This window comes from Chaetura pelagica, unplaced genomic scaffold, assembly GCF_000747805.2.
Source record: "Chaetura pelagica isolate M959 unplaced genomic scaffold, ChaPel_1.0 scaffold247, whole genome shotgun sequence".
Classification (NCBI taxonomy): Eukaryota; Metazoa; Chordata; class Aves; order Apodiformes; family Apodidae; genus Chaetura; species Chaetura pelagica.
Genome location: NW_009953958.1, coordinates 325,523 through 345,667, shown reverse-complemented (window position 1 = coordinate 345,667; position 20,145 = coordinate 325,523). Strand labels below are relative to the sequence as shown.

General features: G+C 40.7%; 3 protein-coding genes across 6 annotated transcripts in view; all 3 read right to left on the bottom strand.

The window, feature by feature from the left end:
- Positions 1-2,324, bottom strand: part of MIPEP (mitochondrial intermediate peptidase) — a 75,160-nt gene extending 72,836 nt beyond the window's left edge. Inside the window, exon 1 of the mRNA XM_010001904.1 lies at positions 2,228-2,324. Coding sequence (XP_010000206.1) covers positions 2,228-2,324 — 97 coding nt within the window. The remainder of the gene's footprint in view (positions 1-2,227) is intronic.
- A 13-nt stretch (positions 2,325-2,337) lies between these two features.
- On the bottom strand, positions 2,338-6,824 carry LOC104392499 (complement C1q and tumor necrosis factor-related protein 9A-like). Its single transcript, XM_010001903.1, has 3 exons — positions 6,659-6,824; positions 4,755-4,817; positions 2,338-3,143 (listed from the first exon to the last, which is right to left on the bottom strand). Exons 1-3 carry the CDS (start codon positions 6,822-6,824, stop codon positions 2,338-2,340), a joined length of 1,035 nt encoding a protein of 344 aa, XP_010000205.1.
- A 10,403-nt stretch (positions 6,825-17,227) lies between these two features.
- SPATA13 (spermatogenesis associated 13) overlaps positions 17,228-20,145 on the bottom strand; it is a 48,999-nt gene continuing 46,081 nt past the window's right edge. For all 4 annotated transcript variants that reach the window (XM_010001892.1, XM_010001893.1, XM_010001894.1 and 1 more), the window contains 2 exons: positions 18,611-18,689; positions 17,228-17,402 (listed from right to left, as the gene is read on the bottom strand). In XM_010001892.1, coding sequence (XP_010000194.1) covers positions 17,228-17,402; positions 18,611-18,689 — 254 coding nt within the window. The remainder of the gene's footprint in view (positions 17,403-18,610; positions 18,690-20,145) is intronic.

The following is a 20,145-nucleotide window of genomic DNA, read 5'->3' as shown; positions in this document are numbered from 1 at the left end:
GAGCGGGCCGGGATCTGCTGCGGTGGGACGAGGGGCCTCGCCGACTGAAATCGCGCCTACATGTGTTCCAGTTAAACCTAAATCCACTTTAAAGCGTTTTTTGCCTGTGTGCTTAGGTTAGCGCTAGTGTTTCCCGGACTGAGATTCAGCCACCACTGAAAGGCGCAGCTGTTTTCCTGAAGAAACCCGCCCTGCTGTGTGATCTGCACTCAGGTTTCAACAACTGCGGGGTTATGTCCGTGTTTCCTCCCCTCCTGGGCAGCTCTCAGGGTGATGACGGGCCCGTCCTTACGCTCCAGCGTTGCATCTGCACTGAATGTCGTGCTGACCCGTGTTGCCAGGGCAACCACAGATATCAGTACAGGCTTGGGAGGATGTGCTGGAGAGCAGCCCTGTGGAAAAAGACCTGGGGGTACTAGTGGATCCAAAGCTGGACATGAGCCACCAATGTGCAGCTGCAGCCCAGAAGGCCAACCCCATCCTGGGCTGTATCAAAAGAAACATGGCCAGCAGACAGAGAGAGGTGATTCTGTCCCTCTACTCTGCCCTGGTGAGGCCTCACCTGGAATACTGCGTCCAGCTCTGGTGCCCCCAGCACAAGGAAGATGTGGACATGTTGGAATGTGTCCAGAGGAGGGCAACGAAAATCATCAGAGGGCTGGAGCACCTCTCTTGTGAAGACAGGCTGAGGGAGTTGGGGTTGTTCAGCCTGCAGAAGAGAAGACTCTGGAGGGACCTTATAGTGACTTTCCAATACTGAAAAGGGCCTATAAGAAGTCTGGGGAAGACCTGTTCGCTGAGGCATGTAACAATAGGACAAGGGGTAATGGTTTCAAGCTAAAGAAGGGTAGATGTAGTTTGAACATTAGGAAAAAGTTCTTTAATATGAGGGTGGTGCATCACTGGAATAGGTTGCTTAGACAGCTGGTGGAGGCCCCATCCCTGGAGACATTCAAGGTGAGGCTTGGTGGGGCTCTGAGCAATCTGTTCTAGTGTGAGATGTCCTTGCTTATTTAGGGGGGGTTGAACTAGATGACCTTTATAGGTCTCTTCCAACCCAAGACATTCTATGATTCTGTGTCAATTGGCATCTCTGCTTTATTCACATTTAAGAGGAGGGAGTGACAGTTACTTTTTGAGTTTAGGGGCAAAAGGAAAAAATGTTAAAAAAAAAAAATCTGAGAAAATTCACAGAAATCCAGGTTTTGTTGCACAGGAAATACCTCTTGATCACTTTTCCTCGATTTCTGCTTTAGTGTCGATCAAAAATTATGTTTTGTTTGCTTTGCATTGGCTAATTCTGAAGTACAGCAGCGTTTGCTGCATTTTTGCACCAGCATTGACTATCTGCCCACCTCAGAGAATCCACATGGCACATCCTTCTATCACTCTATTTTGCTCTATTTCAGACCTTCAGCTACACAGAGAGCAAAGCACCATATTTGAAATCTGTAAAATCCACCCAACTGCAACAACACTTACTTGTGTCACAGATCAAGCAGCCCACGTGAAAGTATCAAACTACATGAATTCGAAGTTTAAAAATGGTTTTTAAATGGTTGGATGCAAACTACAGTTCAAGTCGATCTACATGTGCCACCTAGAAGGATATAAACTGGCTTGGAAAATAAGTGCTGCTTGATGTTGATAAGATGGCAGGGACTCACATATCATGATTCCAGAATTTGAAATTTTATCTTTTTTTTTTTTTTTCTCCACTGTCTTTTAAAACATTTGTCCTTCAGACCTGGCACTCTCACCCCTGTGTAACTACAGTAAGTGACCAAATCAATGTGTCAGGCTCAGCACTGTAGACTTTTAAATTTGTCCTCTGTTGTGTAGAAGCCATTCCTAAAACGAGCTGTCCTGCAAATGCAGCCTTAAGAACTGTTTATGCACAAAACTGACAACAGTAGATTAGGACAGTTTCATAAATAAACACCTGGTACCTTGTGACTGGGACAAGAAGGCTTTTAATTCAAGTTCTTCTGAGTGTGTGGCTCTGAAGCCTTGAGCAGCTGGCTGTGAAAACTTCAGCACAATAAGTTGTGCAATGAGCAGCTGTGTACATGACAGGGCCTGGTTTCCTACAGATACAAGCAGTGTGATCCTGCACCTTCCTACTGTGCTGGCTGCAGTAACAAAACAAAATTATTCAGCTGTTAGGGAGATGGTTGGTCCCAACCTGGCCTGCTGTCCTACATCTCCCTTTCAGTTCTTGACATACCTCTCTGATAATTTCTCTTTTCTGTTGAATCCAGGAGAAACTGGCCAGCAGCTAACAACTTCATTAGGGAGGACTGAAGGATACATACAGCCTTCATGGGTCACGTGGAGTTACATGGCAGGTGGTGGCAGCAGCTCTGATGAGTCAGAGGTGCTGAACAGGAGGAACCCAGAGAAGGTGGTGTCATCATCACCATCTGCAAACAGCCCGTTGAAAGTCTCTCCTTGGTGAGCCTGCAGCCACACCTCATCTCCTCCCTGCAGCTCCAGGATGGCAGCTCCCGAGGCCTGGTCCTCCCCACTCTGGTACCTGTCCACTGTGTGCAGCATCTTGATGCCATTTTTAACTAGAGCTACTCGGACGTTCCTTGAGTAGACAGTGATGTGGTAGGTGAAGTAGTAAACACCAGGATATTTACAGGTGAACTTGCCAGTACCTGAGTTGTAGTCATTTAGACTGTTATACAGCACCTTGTCAAACTTGATCGGGCGATTTGGGGGGGGAAACTTGGTGGCAATTGTAAGGCCAACACTGAAAGCACTCCTTGGCAGGACTCCTGGGGCACCTACATTGCCCTTATCTCCTCTGTCTCCTTTCAAGCCTCTTTCTCCCTGAACACCTGGATTACCCTGTGGCCCCTGATCTCCAATGTCGCCTTTAGGACCTGGATTACCAGTTGGGCCAATAGGCCCTGGGAAACCAACTCTTCCAGGATGGCCAATTTCACCCTTTGTCCCTTTTGGACCTATGGGCCCAATGTCTCCTTTTAAACCCTTTTGTCCTGGCAGTCCCAGCTCTCCCTTCTGACCTTTGTAACCCACTGACCCTATAATTCCTTTTGGTCCCAGTTTCCCAGGTCGGCCTCTTTCTCCTTTATCTCCTTTGTTTCCCTTCTCTTCAACAGTCCCATTGGCTCCTAAGTGAAAAAAAAACAAAACAAAACATGTATGTGTAGGTGTGCATCACCACTGTACATACTGTGCTCACTGTACATACAATTTCTTATATATTTAAGTGCAGGATAAGCATAACATCTGAAGAACCTGCTATTGTTATAGAAAACAGATGCCCTGGCTGAGAGCAGCAACAATGTGGTGTGATTTGTCTACATGCTAATGGGAGCACTGACAGCTCACATCTCAGGCACAAGAAGCATTTTCCCAGGCATTTGTTTTCAGCCTAGACATTTCAGTATACAAAATGAATGAGATGATTCATTATTTAATCAGAGGAAGTTTCTATATGGAGAAGACTCATAACTTGTTTGCCATGTGTTTCTGTAATTTCTAAGTGATTGAACTTGGCTTAGTTTACCTAGATTGCAACTGCAGTGCAACTAAAGGCTTTTTGTCCTTGCTGTTTGCTACCACGTGCTCCATTATTTGTCATCCACTCTTGGACTGAAGCTCACAGCCTTTGAAAATCCTCTGGTTGCACAAGAGTTTGAAGGGATAGGTCTTATGATGGGCGTATTAGTAGTTGACAGACAAAAAAATATCATAATAATCATATACTCTGTCAGGAAAATATGGTAATTTCTTCATAAGAACCTCTGGCTTCTAGTGGTTGGAATAATGCTGTTTTTACAGTTTACTGTTCTCAGTTTAAAACTGAGAGTATTTAATAGCAGCAACAAAGTGAAAACGGGTGAGATTGTATGGTGAGACTCTGGTAAAAGCAGCATAGGTCCATCAGGAAAAGGATACAGGAAAAGAATTCTAATTTTAAAGAATGGTAATTTTAAACAACATTTGTGGCCTCATGTCTCACACTTCTTCCAGGATTGGAGTAATTTCTAATAGACTGGAGAAAAGTCTGAGGGATGTAGAGCAGCTTGTAATTACACCCATGCAATGTGTATTCTGTGTTATTTCTCAGGATCAGCTTTGGGATTTTGGAGAACCTGGACACGGCCCCTGTCAGGCTTCCATGCTTTTGGATATATACATTGGCAACTCTAAGGATGAACAAGCAACTGGGACCTACTGAATTTCTGCAGAATGAAGTGATGCCACAATGGCTGACTCCCTGCTTTTATGCACAAATCCCTCTGCACCTGTTCATCCATCTGGCACAGGAGACATGCTGCATATGCATAGGTTGGCTAAACGGGTGAAGTATACAGGATATACTCTATTTTTAGGTGCCTAACTTGTGTCTTCTACAATTTATTGTAGAAGTTCCTTTCCCTGAAGTTGCACACAAATATAGGAGCCTCATTTTCCTGAGGTAGCACAGATATGATGTCTTCATCAGCAGCTGACGAAAAGGTCAGAGATTGGAAAGGGAGGATAACAGGCTGAGCAAACGAGTTGTAGGGCATCAGAGGCAGCTGGATAATTGGAGGTGCCAAATTCCTCTTGTATAGTCAGTATATTTGTGCAGCCTCTACTGCTTCTGGGAAAAAAAAAGTTTTTTAACCTTCATGGTATTCTGCTACAGCTAGAGTACATAGCAAGGTCAGTGCTCACAAACAAAAGTGCAGCAGCTGATAGACATATAATAAATTGAAACAGTTCTCTCTGACCTTGTTCACCTTTCTCTCCATTTGCACCATCTTTTCCTGGACTGCCAGGAAGTCCTGCTTCACCTGCAGCAGAAGAGAAAAACAGAATTTATTAAGCAATTAATTTACTAGAAAAATTGAGATTAATCCTTCTTTAATCTTTCTTGAAGCTTGGCTAAACAGTAATGTAAAGAGTAGTGTGACAGAGAGCACAGAAACTCCACTTGAGGACTGCTTTTTTGGGGCAGAGAACATCCTTGGCATAAAGAGGTGGGATTATTGAGATATGTAGAGGAGCTACACTCTGGTCAGGACCACCAATGTGAAAACCTCTTGTGTTGCGGCTTCCATCTGTGGAAGATACCAGCAGGAAAAGGAGTGAGGAAGTCACATTCAGCAAGAAGCTTTGCAGGAACAGGAAGCCTAGTACTGAAACAATGGTGAACTCCCTTCTCAAGAAGAGACATCTGCAGGGGTTTGGCCAATGGCAGTGAAACACTGCAGTGAATGTTGCTGGTAGATCTGAGGAAGGAATTCACACTCTTGACCCGTGTATCTAGAATGACACGGACCTTCCACTGCTCTAAAGAGAAAAATTATAGAAATAATTTTTGTAGTAGAGGATCTGGTAGGGGATCCTGCTTATGCCAGCACAGCCACCCAAGAACCGCACATCAAGCAACACCCTCAAACCTGATTCTGCAGCATACACTATCTGCAGAGGCACATCTTTCTCCAGTGGAGCAGGTGAGTCACCACAGCTTAGCTACCTCGTCTGTTAAAGGCAGACACTTCCACTAGCTTGAAAGACATAGTAGAACACTTTAGGACATGTTAAGGTAATTTATTTTAGACTGTTAACCTGAGTTTGGTTGATGTACTAGATTATATATTCCACTGTAATGGGCTGTGATTCACAATCCTTAAGATTAGCACACAGTAGAAGGGTTTGTCTGATAAGTAAAAGTTTGATCTGGATTGATTTGTACAGCTGAATTAGCCAGGCCCACAATAACAGTGTTTGTGACAGGTTTATGCATTTAACCATAATGCCACCTGCATGATGCCACACAATAGCTGACCTACCAAAAAGCCTGTTGGGGAAAAGTTCTCCCACCTAACTTCGTGAATGAATTTGAAGCTGCATATTTGCAGAACTTAGCCTTGATTTGTATTCTGGGTTGTGACATTTCAGATGAAGTGTTATATGTCCACATGCCCATAGATGTATTGTCTTGTGCACCCCTTAATATTCCAGCATGGATACAAGGGCCATCATTATCCTGAGGCTTAAGGTACTATGGGAATTACTAGCTTTAGGATGCTGAGAAGATTACTTCTGCCTTCAGTATCACACACAAATCTCTTATATCCTGTTAGAGCAGACATGAATCCTACACTAGTTTTCAATAGTCTCTATTTCTGAACTTCCCTATAGTCAATGTTGAGTTAAAGCAAGTGGGCACACTCAGAAGCAAGTCCTACAATTGTAAAGGGTAGATAAAAAAGATAAATCTTACCACTGCATACTTCTTATTAAGCTGAACAAGGTATCAGTTGTTGGGGTTTTTCCTTACTGGGCTTGAAGGTCTTTACAGAAACATAATTGCTATCTTAGAGATGCAGGAGTAGGTTTACAGGTGTTAAAATTTACAAATAGACATGAAAGTATTCCAAAACCAGAAGGTAAAGTCTTTCTTCTTTTGTTTTTATCTCATGGACCTGACCTCTCCACAGTATTAGCAATCTTGCTTTCATTATTAGGTCTTTCTTTTTCTTTCTTCAAACAAGTGAATGACAGATGTCTGACCTGTTTGCTGAAGGCTAGGCAGAATAAAGCCATTGTTGCAGAGTGACTACAGACAACTTTGAGAACTAATGGCATTGCCTTTGCTACATGAAATAATTTATTTTGAACATAGTACCTGTATCTCCCTTGTCACCTTTTGAACCATCACGTCCATCACGACCAGGTATGCCATTGTGCCCAGGATTGCCGGGAATGCCAGGATACCCTTGGGTACAGACGTCCTGCAGTTGTGCTTCTGCTGTGCTGACTACAATAGCCAGCAGTATAATCCACCTTTTCATTCTTTAGGTTTGTTGTATGAAGTTCCCTGAAAGGAAAAGTACATCTGCCTAAGTCTTCCTTAGAAGTGGATGCAGGGTGGGGGAGGGAGGAAAAGGAGGAAATGGGTTTTCACCATGTCTATTGTTTTGGTTTGTTTTATTTATAGGTATTTATGTAGCATTAAGTACAATCCTGGAGACTACTGGGCACTATTACAAATAATAATTTAATGGGAATATCAGCCACAGCATCATTATACATATGAAACATTAACTCAGCTTTACACAATTTAAAATGTGCCTTAATTCCCTGTGATTCAGAGCATCAGGTTTGGTTTCGTATTTTCTTATGCAATATGACTGGTGGAAATAATTGAATCTGCAAAGGGAAATTTTGATGTAGGTAGATTGTGAGCAGCTGAAAGTCACAAAAGGTCTGCAGAGGTTTATAGCTGCCCTTGATGTCCTAGCAGACAAAAAAACTACAACTTGGTGCATCCCACAGAGTTCCATACTGTTCTATTTGAACCATTAGTGCATTGACAAAGACCAGAATTCACAAATTTGTCTGAATTTAACCAAAATTTCAAGAGCATAATAAAAAGGCAACTTGGGCAAAAGTGATAATTTCTTTTTTCTACTCTCAGCAATTACACCAAGGAATATACAGTTACAGCAGCTATATAACAAAGAACTTCCAGTGACCTGTCTTACTCCAACCAAAACCATGAAACTTCAATGTGTGGCCAGTCTGCAAGAAAGTGTGCTAGTAATAATGTCATTGCTGTCCTAAGCCCAAACTAACGGTTAAAATTTGAAATCATGGGGGTCATTCAGGTAGGACCAGTGATCCTGCATTCCTACACAAAGTTTCCTACAATTTCTATTTCTCTGAGCTGTAATTTTGCTTACATAGATAGGCATATAGGCATAGGCATATAGGCATTCTCCTAGTTCAGAAATCTCTTTGTAAATTTCTCTAGCCAGACCATTGCCCAAAGAGGAGCAATAGCCTGATCTCCAGCCTTTTGTCAGTGTTGGCCATTAAGAACCCAGAATCTTTCTATCAGCTTCTTAAGGGAAAAAATAACATTATTGAGCCAGTCAAACAGCTGAGGACCAAGAAGAAGGAGAGGTCTTAATGCCTACTCCTCCATCCGCATTTGTCCCTGCACCTACTTGTGACTGCACAGTTGTACCTCTCTACTCCCAGGAGCGGCCTCTGGTGCCACAGGAGGTGAGCTGGGGCAACACAACCCCCTAATTCAGCACAAAGCAATCTTTTTTTTTTTTTTTTTAAATTAGAGTTAGTCATCTACTGGGTTAATAAGCTGAGTGACCTCAGAGAGGGTCAGAGCTGGAGCAGAGTGAGATGAGGGCAAAAATGTGAGGGAACAAGTAGGAGAGTCTTTTGGTAAAAACAAGTATTTAGTCTGGTTCTTTCCCTTCAGGTAACTATGCTACTTAAAGTCCAGCTTATATTTATCCTTTAATGAGAGTGTACCTCCTATATAGTGTCTTTTAATATAGGTCCACTGAAATACATTAATATTTAATCTGCACACAACTGGTTTAAGTGAGCGTAAGATGAATTAAAGGAAAGAGATTAGACTGAGGAAGAAAATTCAAATAGGAGCAAAATTAATGCCCATTTTATTTGGAATTAGTATTCAGAAATGTGTCATGCACAGAAGCTTGGGCTATGTAAGCTAAGTACTTACACAGGTAAAAGTGATAGAATGAGTAAATAATTTGCTTTTGAATTGCTTCTGTCATTGATGAGAACTTAATACAGAGATCAGTATTCCTTTAGAAATATTGACCAGCAGTGACTAAAAAAATTATGTCTTCTGTTTAATCTCTTCCCCACCATTTTGCAGTCTTAAGAAACAATGCACAAAAATACCATATAGTGACAGACTAGTATGTTCTCTGTAAGAATAATTACACCCTGTTAATAATATTCAATTTAACCTAATTTAAAGAGGGAGACCTTAATTTTGGGACATGTTCCTTAGTCTTTTCATTCTGCCTTCAGAAAAGTTCCCCATTTTGCAACAATTATGGGAAATGTGATTTATGGTGCCTTTGCCAATGGTCTAGAGAGAGATTTTGATCACCCACTAGCAAAATCCCACTTCGTCTGCTGCTGCTTGTTGGTACTAAGGAAAGTTGAAAATAGATTAAACAATTGCTACTTCTGAGCTGTCTAAACATTTGCTGCTTTAGTCAAGGCACTCCAGATGAGTGCAAAAGGAAGGAATGCTCTGTATGATGCTTTTAGGGTATGGTGCACCCCGTGGTGAAGTCTGACTGTCCTCGTCCACTGACAGAAAACCCCATTCTCAGTTCTTGAAGGGAGCGTTTCCTGCCTAAGGGATAGAGATTTTGGCCCCACACATGTGCTCCTCTCTGCATGCTGACATCAGTATCATCATCATCATCACTGCCATCATCACATATATAGGATCATCGGTCTTACCTCATTCACTTTTTGCTTGCAGTGTTCTTGGTCATCTTTAACCAGAGTATAAAAGCTTCATGTGAAGGGATACACACCTCAGATAATGTGCCTTGAGGACAAGCACTTGTTTGGACACTACATTCTCAAAGGTCAGTGATTTAACTTTGAGAGCTGTTCAATAATTAAAACAGAGGTTTAAACTGGAATCTTCCTATTTATTCCAGTATTAAGCTGAAGTGCTCTCTGCTTTGTCTTTCTTTTACCATTGTTATGGGAAAGAAAGTTGTTAAAATAGATTAGTAAGGCTTTGATTTGCCTGTTCCATTATACCAATGCATTACACAAAGGTTAGCCTTTGACAGATTGCTTGGATTGTAGAATGGAAGGCATGTATCAGACTGTTATTGTGCTACAAAAACCTATAATAAAGTTAGTTTCTGTATTGAGCAGTTTACAATAGAATTAGGTAGAAAAAGGTTATAGAAAATTAAAATAACAATGCTGTGAATGTGGCATTGCAAATATAAGGTGATTATGGAAAAGAAATAATGAGCTTGAATTAAAGTAAATAAATTGAATAACAAAGAGAGCTTCTCCTGTGTTATTAGCAGGCTCTCCATCTAGACACCCAAACATCAGCCAAAGCTGATGCGTTATGAAATTAAATATTATTGGTAAGTAAATCTGAAGAAGCCATAACTTGATACTTAACTGTGTCTTCTTGAAACTATTGAAACTGCTGCTGTCTAAGGATTAGTGGAAGTAAAGAAACTGAGCATCTCATGAGCTCCTTTAATGCTGGACGTGAATAGTGAAGGGTGAAACCAAGAGTAACATGAGTTAATGTGTTATCAGAAGTGCCCTTAGTTCACCCCTGTTGGTGCTAGTGACTGAAAACTGTCTGAGGCGATTCCCACACTGCAAAGATATGATATGTGTGGTCTGCATATCAAACAGCGTATCCTCGGCACAGCTGAGAGATGGAGAGTTTTCACCAAGGTCTTCACCACCACCCTATGGTAATAAGAGATATTGCAGGCGTTACAGTGGCCTGGTTTCCATCTGGAACATTGCATCTACTGCACTCTGTAGAAAAGGAGGGACAATGTGCAGCAATTAGCTGCTCTACTTGAATGACCTTCTGTAGCCAAATTAGCCTCACTGTTCTGCTAATTGAGAAGAAGAAATGAAAGCCATGAGAAACAATCCTTTTCACACATTAGGCACAATCTGAAATTTTCTAAGGTTGTTTAGCCTCAGCCTCCTCTCCTGCTTCAAAAGTTTTAGTCATTAAAATAATAGCCCACCCTTGCCAGCTTAGTTTTGTGCACTCAGTGATCTGTCCTGCCATGCAGAAAACCTGGATTTATTGATGAACCTTCCTAGTTGCAGGGTGCTGGGCAAGCCAGTGGCTCTGGGGAACAGCACTAGGGGCAGCGGGGGCTCCTGGCGACATGGCACTAGCAGTGACAGGGCCTCCCAGGGCAACAGCATCCTTACACTGACACAAAAGAGGCTTTGAATATTACAATGGCAACAGTCAGTCTATATATCCTAATCATGAGGTGAGAATGACAAAATTCATTAGTTACATCTACCTTGATGGACTCTGCAGTTAGTCCAGTTTGATGCATTTTTAGCAGAGAACTGCTGTGGGAATGACCTTAAGGATTAACATTACCCTCAGCTGCTTTATGTAATGTGCCTTGTCTCAGAATAGAATAATGCCTTGGAAATAATTACACAGTAGCAAAAGGTCATAATTTGCTCTTTAAAATTTCAATTTAGATTGATTGCTGGGCTAATTACCTTTGGTAGGAGCTGAATATGGTGGCAATGACCATTAGAGAGATTTGTTAATAGAAGAAGATAAATCCAACTATTAGCAGAGCATCTTCTAGACACTTGTTCAGTCCTTCATGAGTTAGTATCTCCAAAGTCTGGGGCCTGCTCACAGGGAGAGGCCAAGGCTAACTGTCCCTAGCCAATCCACCTACTGACAGTTTGCTTCAGCATTTTTACCGAGTCTTCTGATTTCCTATGTGCCGGTAACAAGGGAGAATTTGACGTGTGCCTGGTTCTGTCAGTGAAGTCCCTCAGGAGCACCTGGAGCTCCTTCTTCCTGCAGCAGTTTCAGCTTTCTAAAAATCACGAGGAGAAACTGTCGATAAATCCTCCATCATCTCCTGAGAGAAACTCAGCCCTTGAAAGGCAGTGGCACTCCTTGCCCTGCTAACCTCTGCCCTCTCATATTTGCCCTTCTGCAGAATCCAGGGATGCAGACATCTTTCAGCCTTCCCTTGTCTGCAGAGTGGTTGGTCCATCATTACTGGTGGCCCACTCTGAATGCTTAAAATTACTCAGATAAAACCCTGCCCAGGTTTCATGTGCCCTGCCCTGTTCTCCCCCCTGCCAAGATGCACAACAGAAATATCAGATGGAACATAAAACAGGGAGGGTGTGAAGGGAGCAGGTCACTTGGCTGGTGCAACCTGTGGTAGATGCCAGCAGAGCCATTGCCTGTGCATCCCACATGGAGTCTGTAAAAGGTGTCTGTTGGTGTGTGTAAATATATATGTATGCAAACACACACACATTCACACACAAGCACAGAGACACATCTTTGTTTTAAACCGGAGCCTAAATATCCCATAGTGGCAGTGAGTTCTCAGCCCTGGGAACTCGTCTGGAAAACCAGAAGTCAGTTCTGACTGCAGTTAACTAAACCTAACATGGACTTAAGATTAAAGTAACACATATTGTGCTGACAGTTCATACAGTTTTGACATATTCTCACAATTACATGTTCTCCAGAAAGTTAGGAAAACTGAATTCTGAAAAATATTCAGAAACACATTAAATATTTGTGTCCTTTCCATGTATGCTACCCAATGGGCTGTTTTCCACTGCTAACTCCATTTCTCCTTTGGCACTGTAAAATGCCCAAATCTTTATCTCTGTTACCAAGTACAGATCATCATGTAGCCTCTTAAAAATCCAACCAAACCAAACAAACAAAGAGAAAACTGCTATTTCTGTGTGAACTAAAAGATCTATCTGACAGATTAGCTCCCAAAGAACTTAAAAGCTGATGGTATGGAACAATCTACAGGATTCAGCCTGACTGCCAAAGCGTGAAATAAAATGCACAAATGAGCTCATGGCCAGATGAATTACAGACTCCTTAGAAAGCCTATTGATCCCAATGTTTGCTCCAGTGTTTGCTCAAGGTATGTTTTCAGTTATCCGATCTGCCTCACTAAGTGCTCAGTCTGTGCCTTTCACTTTGATATTGGAGCTCTCAGCACACATCCCGCTGAAGCAGGAGCATTTGGGAGGCCTGGGAAAATCTCAGCTTTGAGGTAAATCCAGAAATACAGGTAAGAGCTTAGACATTAGAAGGATGAGGGAAAGAACTGGCAAACCCAACTATTGAGAAAAATGTCAGTGAAGTTTGTTATTTTGTTAAAGCTAATGTGTCTCAGCAAATAGAATGTTTGATGCAGCCTGGGCAGGAAAGACACACCTTTCAGCTGTGGTCCCCTGCTTGGTCAGAATACTGAGAAATTAAAAACTTCCCTGAATCAGAGCAGTGAACTGGATCTCCAGCAGCATTGCCCATTGCTTTAATGAGCAGGTAGGTATGCCTGTTCACACACATTTACAGAATACATATTTGGGGTGAACCCTTTCAAAAGGTTTTGCTTTTGCTCCAAAGAAAATAAAATCTCATCCTCCTTACCTAAACTACAGTACTTAAGTCACCACCTTCAGTTAGCAGGAGCTTTATTAATACAGAAGCTGCATTCGCATTCACTTCCAAGAGGTACTGTGGGAGCTGTCTGCCAGGACAAGGCAAAGCACAGTGATAACACATGCATAAGGCTGAGACAATAACAAGGATGGTTTTTGTCTCAATGATGAAGACTTCAACCCCAAAATCAGGTTTAGTAATTATTAAAATGAACTTGTGCTGGGAAGTACAGTAGCAGTTACTGGAAAACCAAGACAAGAAGTTTTTTTCTATTAAAAGACTGAAATAGATATAACAATGGATACATTTTTGCATCACAGAGGGTACTTTGTAGACAGTATTAAAAAAAAAAAACCACAACAATTTGCAAACTGCACAATGAAGTTTTATAAGACACAGCTGAGGAACTTCAGCTTTGTACATTATTTAATTCAAACATGTACAGTAAAAGAAAAATAATGGGAATGTAAGTTTGTACTCATTTCCAGAAAACAAATTTGTCTGACAAACAAAGTTTCACAAGTAAATAAACCTTGTAATGCAATGACTTTAGAACAAATGCACATCGAGCTACTGCAGTCCTATACATTGTACTTCAGCCGTCACCAGCCAGTTCAACTGCTACGTAGCCAGGAGACTTCACTTACAACATGTAACAGCACACAGATGGTAAGATGCAGAAAGCAGGGTACGTGACATAAAATGTTACAAAACACTTGTCAAAATAATATACATATGCAAGTCATCCCTAGTATTTACAAGAAATAGTTTTAAATTAGAGATCATTCAGAAGGCATCTTCTACATACAAATGCCACACATGTAGAAAAAAAGTAGAAAGGCAGTCAAAGAAGGGTACTGAGTTAGTTATGGCTAAAGACCTTTGGCTCCAAAACTCTCTTACAATTATTTTCAAAAGACAACTAAAATGTGGAACATTTGAGTATTCTGTCTTTGAACTCCGTTATTACACCGACCACTAAAACTCAACGTGAAATTTAGCATGGCAAGAGCCACTTGTAAAACAGTCTTATTATTTTTATACATCAAATGCTCTGAGTTGGATGTAATTATGGTTTGGCATTTTCCTAACTCAGTGGGAACATATTTGAGGACAATTACATTTCACTGCATCTCATGCACAGTCTGAGGTTATCTGCTCAGCAGGCAGTCAGGAAGGCTCTGGCTGCGCTTTATCTAAATGAGGCACAAACGTACTAAGTAGTTGCCCTAGAACTTTTGATAGTAACTTAAAGCATGCAAAAGTGAGAGGAAAGATGTTGCCGTCACACCTTTCTGATCATATGTAAGTTTTGTCATCAGGAGGACCAGGCCAAGAGTTGCTAGAATACAAAATTATACATTTTAGTTGCAACTCCTTTTTCCCACAGACTGAAGTCAGGCTGAACCCCAAGTAAACATTTGTCTTAATTGTTGGATAATGTAATTGTGTATTTTCATGTAACTAGAATTTGGTTAAAAGATTTTGGTGTAGTCCAAGTTTGGCCTGTCTTGTCATATTTTATATTAATCTGTAGCAAGGTCAGACTGCAAAGAAAGACACAGAGAGTATTACAAAACAGCCATGTCTATATGTAAGGTAGCATACATAAAACTCTCCTGAGTAATCTGCATCATGAAACATTTGCTTTTCATCTCTCTGAAATACACGTCTCGATTAAAAAAAAAACCTGCTGCATCTAAATCTGTATGTGAACATTTCTCTTCATTTTTAGGGCTAAGGCACCAGCACCAGCAGTGACATGTCAGAAGACAGATGCATCCCAAAACCTCCTTGTTTTCCAGCACTCCACAGAACTGAGCCCTGGAAGGAAGTAGGTTCTAGCAAAGACACATACATAAGTAAATGTGGATGTCAAAATGTATTCAGGCCCAGCTGGGAAAGTTTCTGGGTCAGCACTGCAATCCAACTCCAGACTTCTTTTTTTTTTTCACCTAGAACAAGTCTTTCAAAATGTTATGAAAAACATCTCCACTTCCACCATACGTGTATCACTTTGGTTTGCCAGCTTGAACATGGTAAGTACCCACAAAAATGGGTATGTAAGAAACACAAAAGGGTTACTCATTTAAGGGGAAGGGCATGCATCCATGTCTGCATTTGGAAGTCTGTTACTTATGCTTAAATTGAGCATTTAGAATTGTCTTTTAAAAAAATCTGAACAGAAACGCCCTGTTTTAAGCATCAAAAGGAAAATACAACCCAGCGAGTTTTTTTCAATAACTTTCCTGTGCATTTGCTCTAAGCTGGATCACTGAAAGTGTCAGTGCAGATTTCTGGCTCTGAACTGTTTCAGGTCATCTTCCATCACTACGGGAAAGCACAAGCCATGAAGTTCACTATGCAGTGAACAATTTGGCTGAGCATCACCAGACTTTGCATTATTGCTGGGCTATACACAGAAGGCATTTGAAATGTACAATTGTCAAAAGATGTCATTTAAAATCAAAACCACAAACCTGGGCTTTGCAGAAGTTGCCACCAAGTTATCAAATCACAAAATCTAACAACTAGTGGGCTTCACAACACTGATGATAAATAAAAATATAGAGGTAACAACAATAGTAGGAACAAATACATGTATAAAGGCTTTTTTACATTGTTGTTAGGTTGCCTGGCCTCTAGCCCCTTGTTTGTTCTTCATTTATTACAGATTCATGACATGGCTGATTTTGTCCATTGTCAAAGAATACTCTTGGATCTATCCTTATCATCAGATAATGCCCCTAATCAGCAGCATAGGATAAAGTATTGTGAAGACATTCATAGCAAATCACTTCTGAAACTTATGGAGTCTTTCCTTCCTTCTGTATTATCAGCAGTCTTGTCATCCTTAATGAAAGCTATCAAGCAGAAATGATCAGTGCTGCAAATATCAAGATACTGTTTCTTCCTGGTGTTATTCTCCCAAATCAACTTCATGTCATAGGCAAATTGCTGCAATGCAAACCACAGGTTGCATATGCTGGCCAGAGCTGACCTTGACTGAATCAGGTTCTTCCCCTTCCAATACAGACTGACAACTCTGAGGAAAAAAAAAATAAAATTATCTATCTCTGGTCCATACAATTTCTCTGTCCCTTCGAGTAAGGACTTCTCTTTCTCTGTGAAAAAATAATTGGTCAAAACTCACTGTCGACTGACTGTGTATAAGAAGCATGGATCCAGACTGCTTCAATATATTTACATTACCATGCATCCATTTTTTTTTAAGTCAAGCTATATGAATACAAAGTGTGAGAACTATGTAACGTAGCCAGGAGCCAGCACATACTATCTCAACTCTGACTTTGGACATTCACATTATCTCCATTAGAAAATAAAAAAATACTTTTTATACAGAGAAACAAGCATATTGGAAATATAAAGAAGCGCCCTCCCAGGCAGACAAGTGCACAAAAAGTGATATAAAAGCTCTATACTGAAGAGCACACGTGCATGCAGTATAGTATATTGCTGTGACTGAAAGTAACCCATCTGAGATGCCCTGGGCTCCTCCTTTCCACTTGTGTGCAATAAATGCACATACCTTTAAGGTCAGTTTCACACTCCTATCATGTTTCTACATGACAGAATAAAATTTCCCTGTTCCAATCTGGAATATGGTAAGGCCTTGCGGGATGTTCTCCTGCCATTTGGCAATTTAATAGAACAAGACAGGAAGGATTAGGGTCCACTACATTCTGCAGCAGCTGGTTAATCACATAGGGTGTCTCCACCTGATTTTAACAGGTGGTCTCTGCTCAGTGCTCCAAATGGAAGGAGAAAACTCCTTGCTGATATACCCCTAAGGAAAAATTCCTCCCTATCCTAGATTTGGCCATCAATATAAAGTTAAGAAAAATGAAATGTTACAGTGACCTGCTCGATTCCATCACTACTTCAACCTAACTAAGAAACCAAGATCAAATACTACTGCTTCAGAGTAACAGCGAGTTGTCTTGTCAGAACAGAGACTGCTCTTCATCAGCAATGCTGACACCTGGCAACATTAACTTCAGAGCACTCCTGAGGAACTTCATTCTTCCTCTAGACAATGGTAGCGTTTCCAGCTCAAGGAAGCCCAAGGTCTTCCCTCCAAAACTGGAGATTCACTGGGCTCCAAGAAACCTAACCATGTCTTCAAGGTCCTTCTCTGGAGTAAGTCTCCCTCCGTGCCAATGTCCTCCCTAGGTCCTTGGCCTCTCACTTTTTAAAGGGGGTGAGTTTGTTGAAGGTGTGCCAGAAGAGAGATGGCTTCCGCTTGGGTTCTGCCAGAGCAAAAACCTGCTGCTGAGGGATGCTGGTAGGCACAGTGATGTGGCGCTGATGAATAGGGTGCAGGCTTTGGTGTGGAGGAGGCACAGGACACCCATTGTAGCTTACCCCTGCAAAGGGAACAGTTTAGCAAAGCACGTGAATCAGTTGGCAGAGCAACCAATACCAGGAAAACTGAAGCACAGAACCAAGGGACAAATTCAATAGTCAATAAAGCCAGCATGGATTTTTCCATGATCTTGAATGAAAGCACTACTAAAGGTTACTTTTTCTTATGTTAAGCTTTTTAATTGCTGCATTGATTTGACTTAAGAAGAGAATAATACCAGTAAAAATAACATTACAGAATTACCAAAAATAAGCAGCGGTTTCACATCATCTGGCTATATTGTTAGCACAAGTGAATTCTGGTATTTCAAAGGAATGACTTAACACAGTAGACACTTGGATTTTAGTCAACTCTAAGACTAATACTGCTACCAACAAAAATGTTATTTTTTCAATTTGGAAAATATTTGTACAGGCTAATGTTCTCAGACTTCGACCTTTGTGCATTCTGACCAGAATCTCCTGATAACAATTTTCAGCCACTCCCCTGAAAATATGAACAGATAAGTTTCTAGTGACTGATAAAGAAAAAAAACGTTAATATTAATCCCAGGGAGCAGAGGACTACCTAACATCAGCTCCTTCACTCCTAAATTTAGGCTTTATCTGGTCCCATTTGCTGAATTTTTTCTCTCAACACACTAGAGATGTACCCCAATTTAACCTTAATATGGAAAAAGACAAAATCACAAGGCATTTTCTGAGAGAGAAAAGGAATAAAAAAGCTGTTTCCACAGAAACACTTTTCTAGTCCATTCTTCCTTCTACTCTAGGACAGCCATTTTGAGTGTTGTTATCATAAATACAGCAACACATGGTTTGCCAAAAGAACTTTGGGATATTTTACACAAAGCACAGAATTGCTTAAGAACAGGCCGTCTTAGTAAAAGCAAAGGAAGGAATCAGTAACCCTCATTCCTAATTTAAACTCTATATGCACTTTCTTACATCCTTAAATAAATTGCTTATCTCTTGAGTTTCTTCTATAATAAAGAGAATTACTGACTTGTTTGTCTGAAGGAGACTGGGGAGCTGATTTAGTAGACAGAAAGGAATCTGATCTTAAAATACATGTTAATGGAAATTATTTTAACTCCATGTAAACCATGAATTCTTTTTTAAAGATTGAAGAACTCAACCATAGACAGATTGTGCTATTTTCTAACAAAAATAACACTAAGAATGCAAAGCAACTCTGCCCACTCACCTTTCATTTTTCCATGCCTTGACTTACGGGCATTTTGCATGGCTTGCTTCTTCTGGTTTTCTGAGATTTCCATTCCTGTGTCAAAAGGTAAATTAGGGCACTGGTATAAAGATACTGTATCTAATGCTTGATTATATAAGATTTAAACAAATAAGTAAACTATACTTTAAACAATCTTTAGTAAATCTTAATAGTAATATACCTGAAGTTTTAGATGCATGTTTTACTTTTCATATAAATGTAAAGATAGCTCTTCACTAGGATGACAAGAGGAACATTCATTTGCCTGTAGATTACTGGGGAAAGCTGCTTTCCAGTTCCTGCAAATGGCAATCACTGAGGAACTAACCACACAAAAAGTTCCTTTTATAGCCAAGTTCAGATAGCAAGAGATTAAAAATAATTGTAAACACTTCTGAAAGCCACAAGCCACCAAGCAGTAGATCACAAATGCAGAATCTGTTTCTTTTTCATGCACTATGAGCTAACTTGGGGTAACAAACTGAAGTCACTGCTACTGAAGCAGTACAAGTTTGGGTATCTTTCCCTCCACGCAGAGAAGACAGTATCACATAGTCTGCCAGATACTAAAGCAGGCTGTGATGTGGTTGTGGCTGCATCAGACTGGGGTGGATCCCTCACTCGAGTTCCTCATGTACTCGTCTGCACACTTGTATGATTTACATGATGCTATAGTATGTGGTCAACCCTGTGCCATTTACTGTCATGTGACAAGTGTATGACTGATCTGTGCTGAGTACAGAGAGGCCAGACATCTGCTATAAAAGGTGACACCAGTGACTGGTCTGGATCCCATGTATGAGCACTCCAGTTTCCTGTCCCTGTGTACAATACAGCTGAGACAGATGGATATGTTACATTTGCTCAAGGAGACAACAGGGATCACATGCTGTCACTCATTTTACTCATATTCACATAAAAAGCACAGAAGTTGCAATTCAGAGTCAGAATGAAGCATATGGTTTTGTTCCATTTTGCATATTCCCACTCTTTATTATACTTTTTAAATTTCCCTTTAATTTTTAGCTGAATTTATGAACAAGTTATTACAAATCAGCCTATTATGTTAAAATACAATCACAGTTCACCATAATTTTGGGGTAGCAAAAGTTTATTTTTTTCTGTAGGGTTGTTTTTTTCTTTATAGAAAGAAGGAAACAGATTCTTAAAAATGAAAGCAAATACATCAAAAGAGATCAGACCATTTTCTTAGGGTTACTATTAGTGGTTTGGAGAAGGATTTTCTGGCTGTGGCCTTTTCTTCCCATATATTCATAAAAGCTAAGAAAAGCTAGATACGGTTTGGGAGACAGTGACTTGCACCAAAGTGTCTTTGAAAATAGTAGTGAAATGCTATTTGCAGTTCTGAAGACAAAGAGTATGTATTTGTTCTCTGAGGGGTTAGATTAGAGGCTTTGTGTGAAGCCCAGCAAGATAGCTTACAAAATCAACAAGATAAATTTAAACCTGAGGTTGAGAATACTGGCGCCTTTCCACTGGTTTTGGCTAA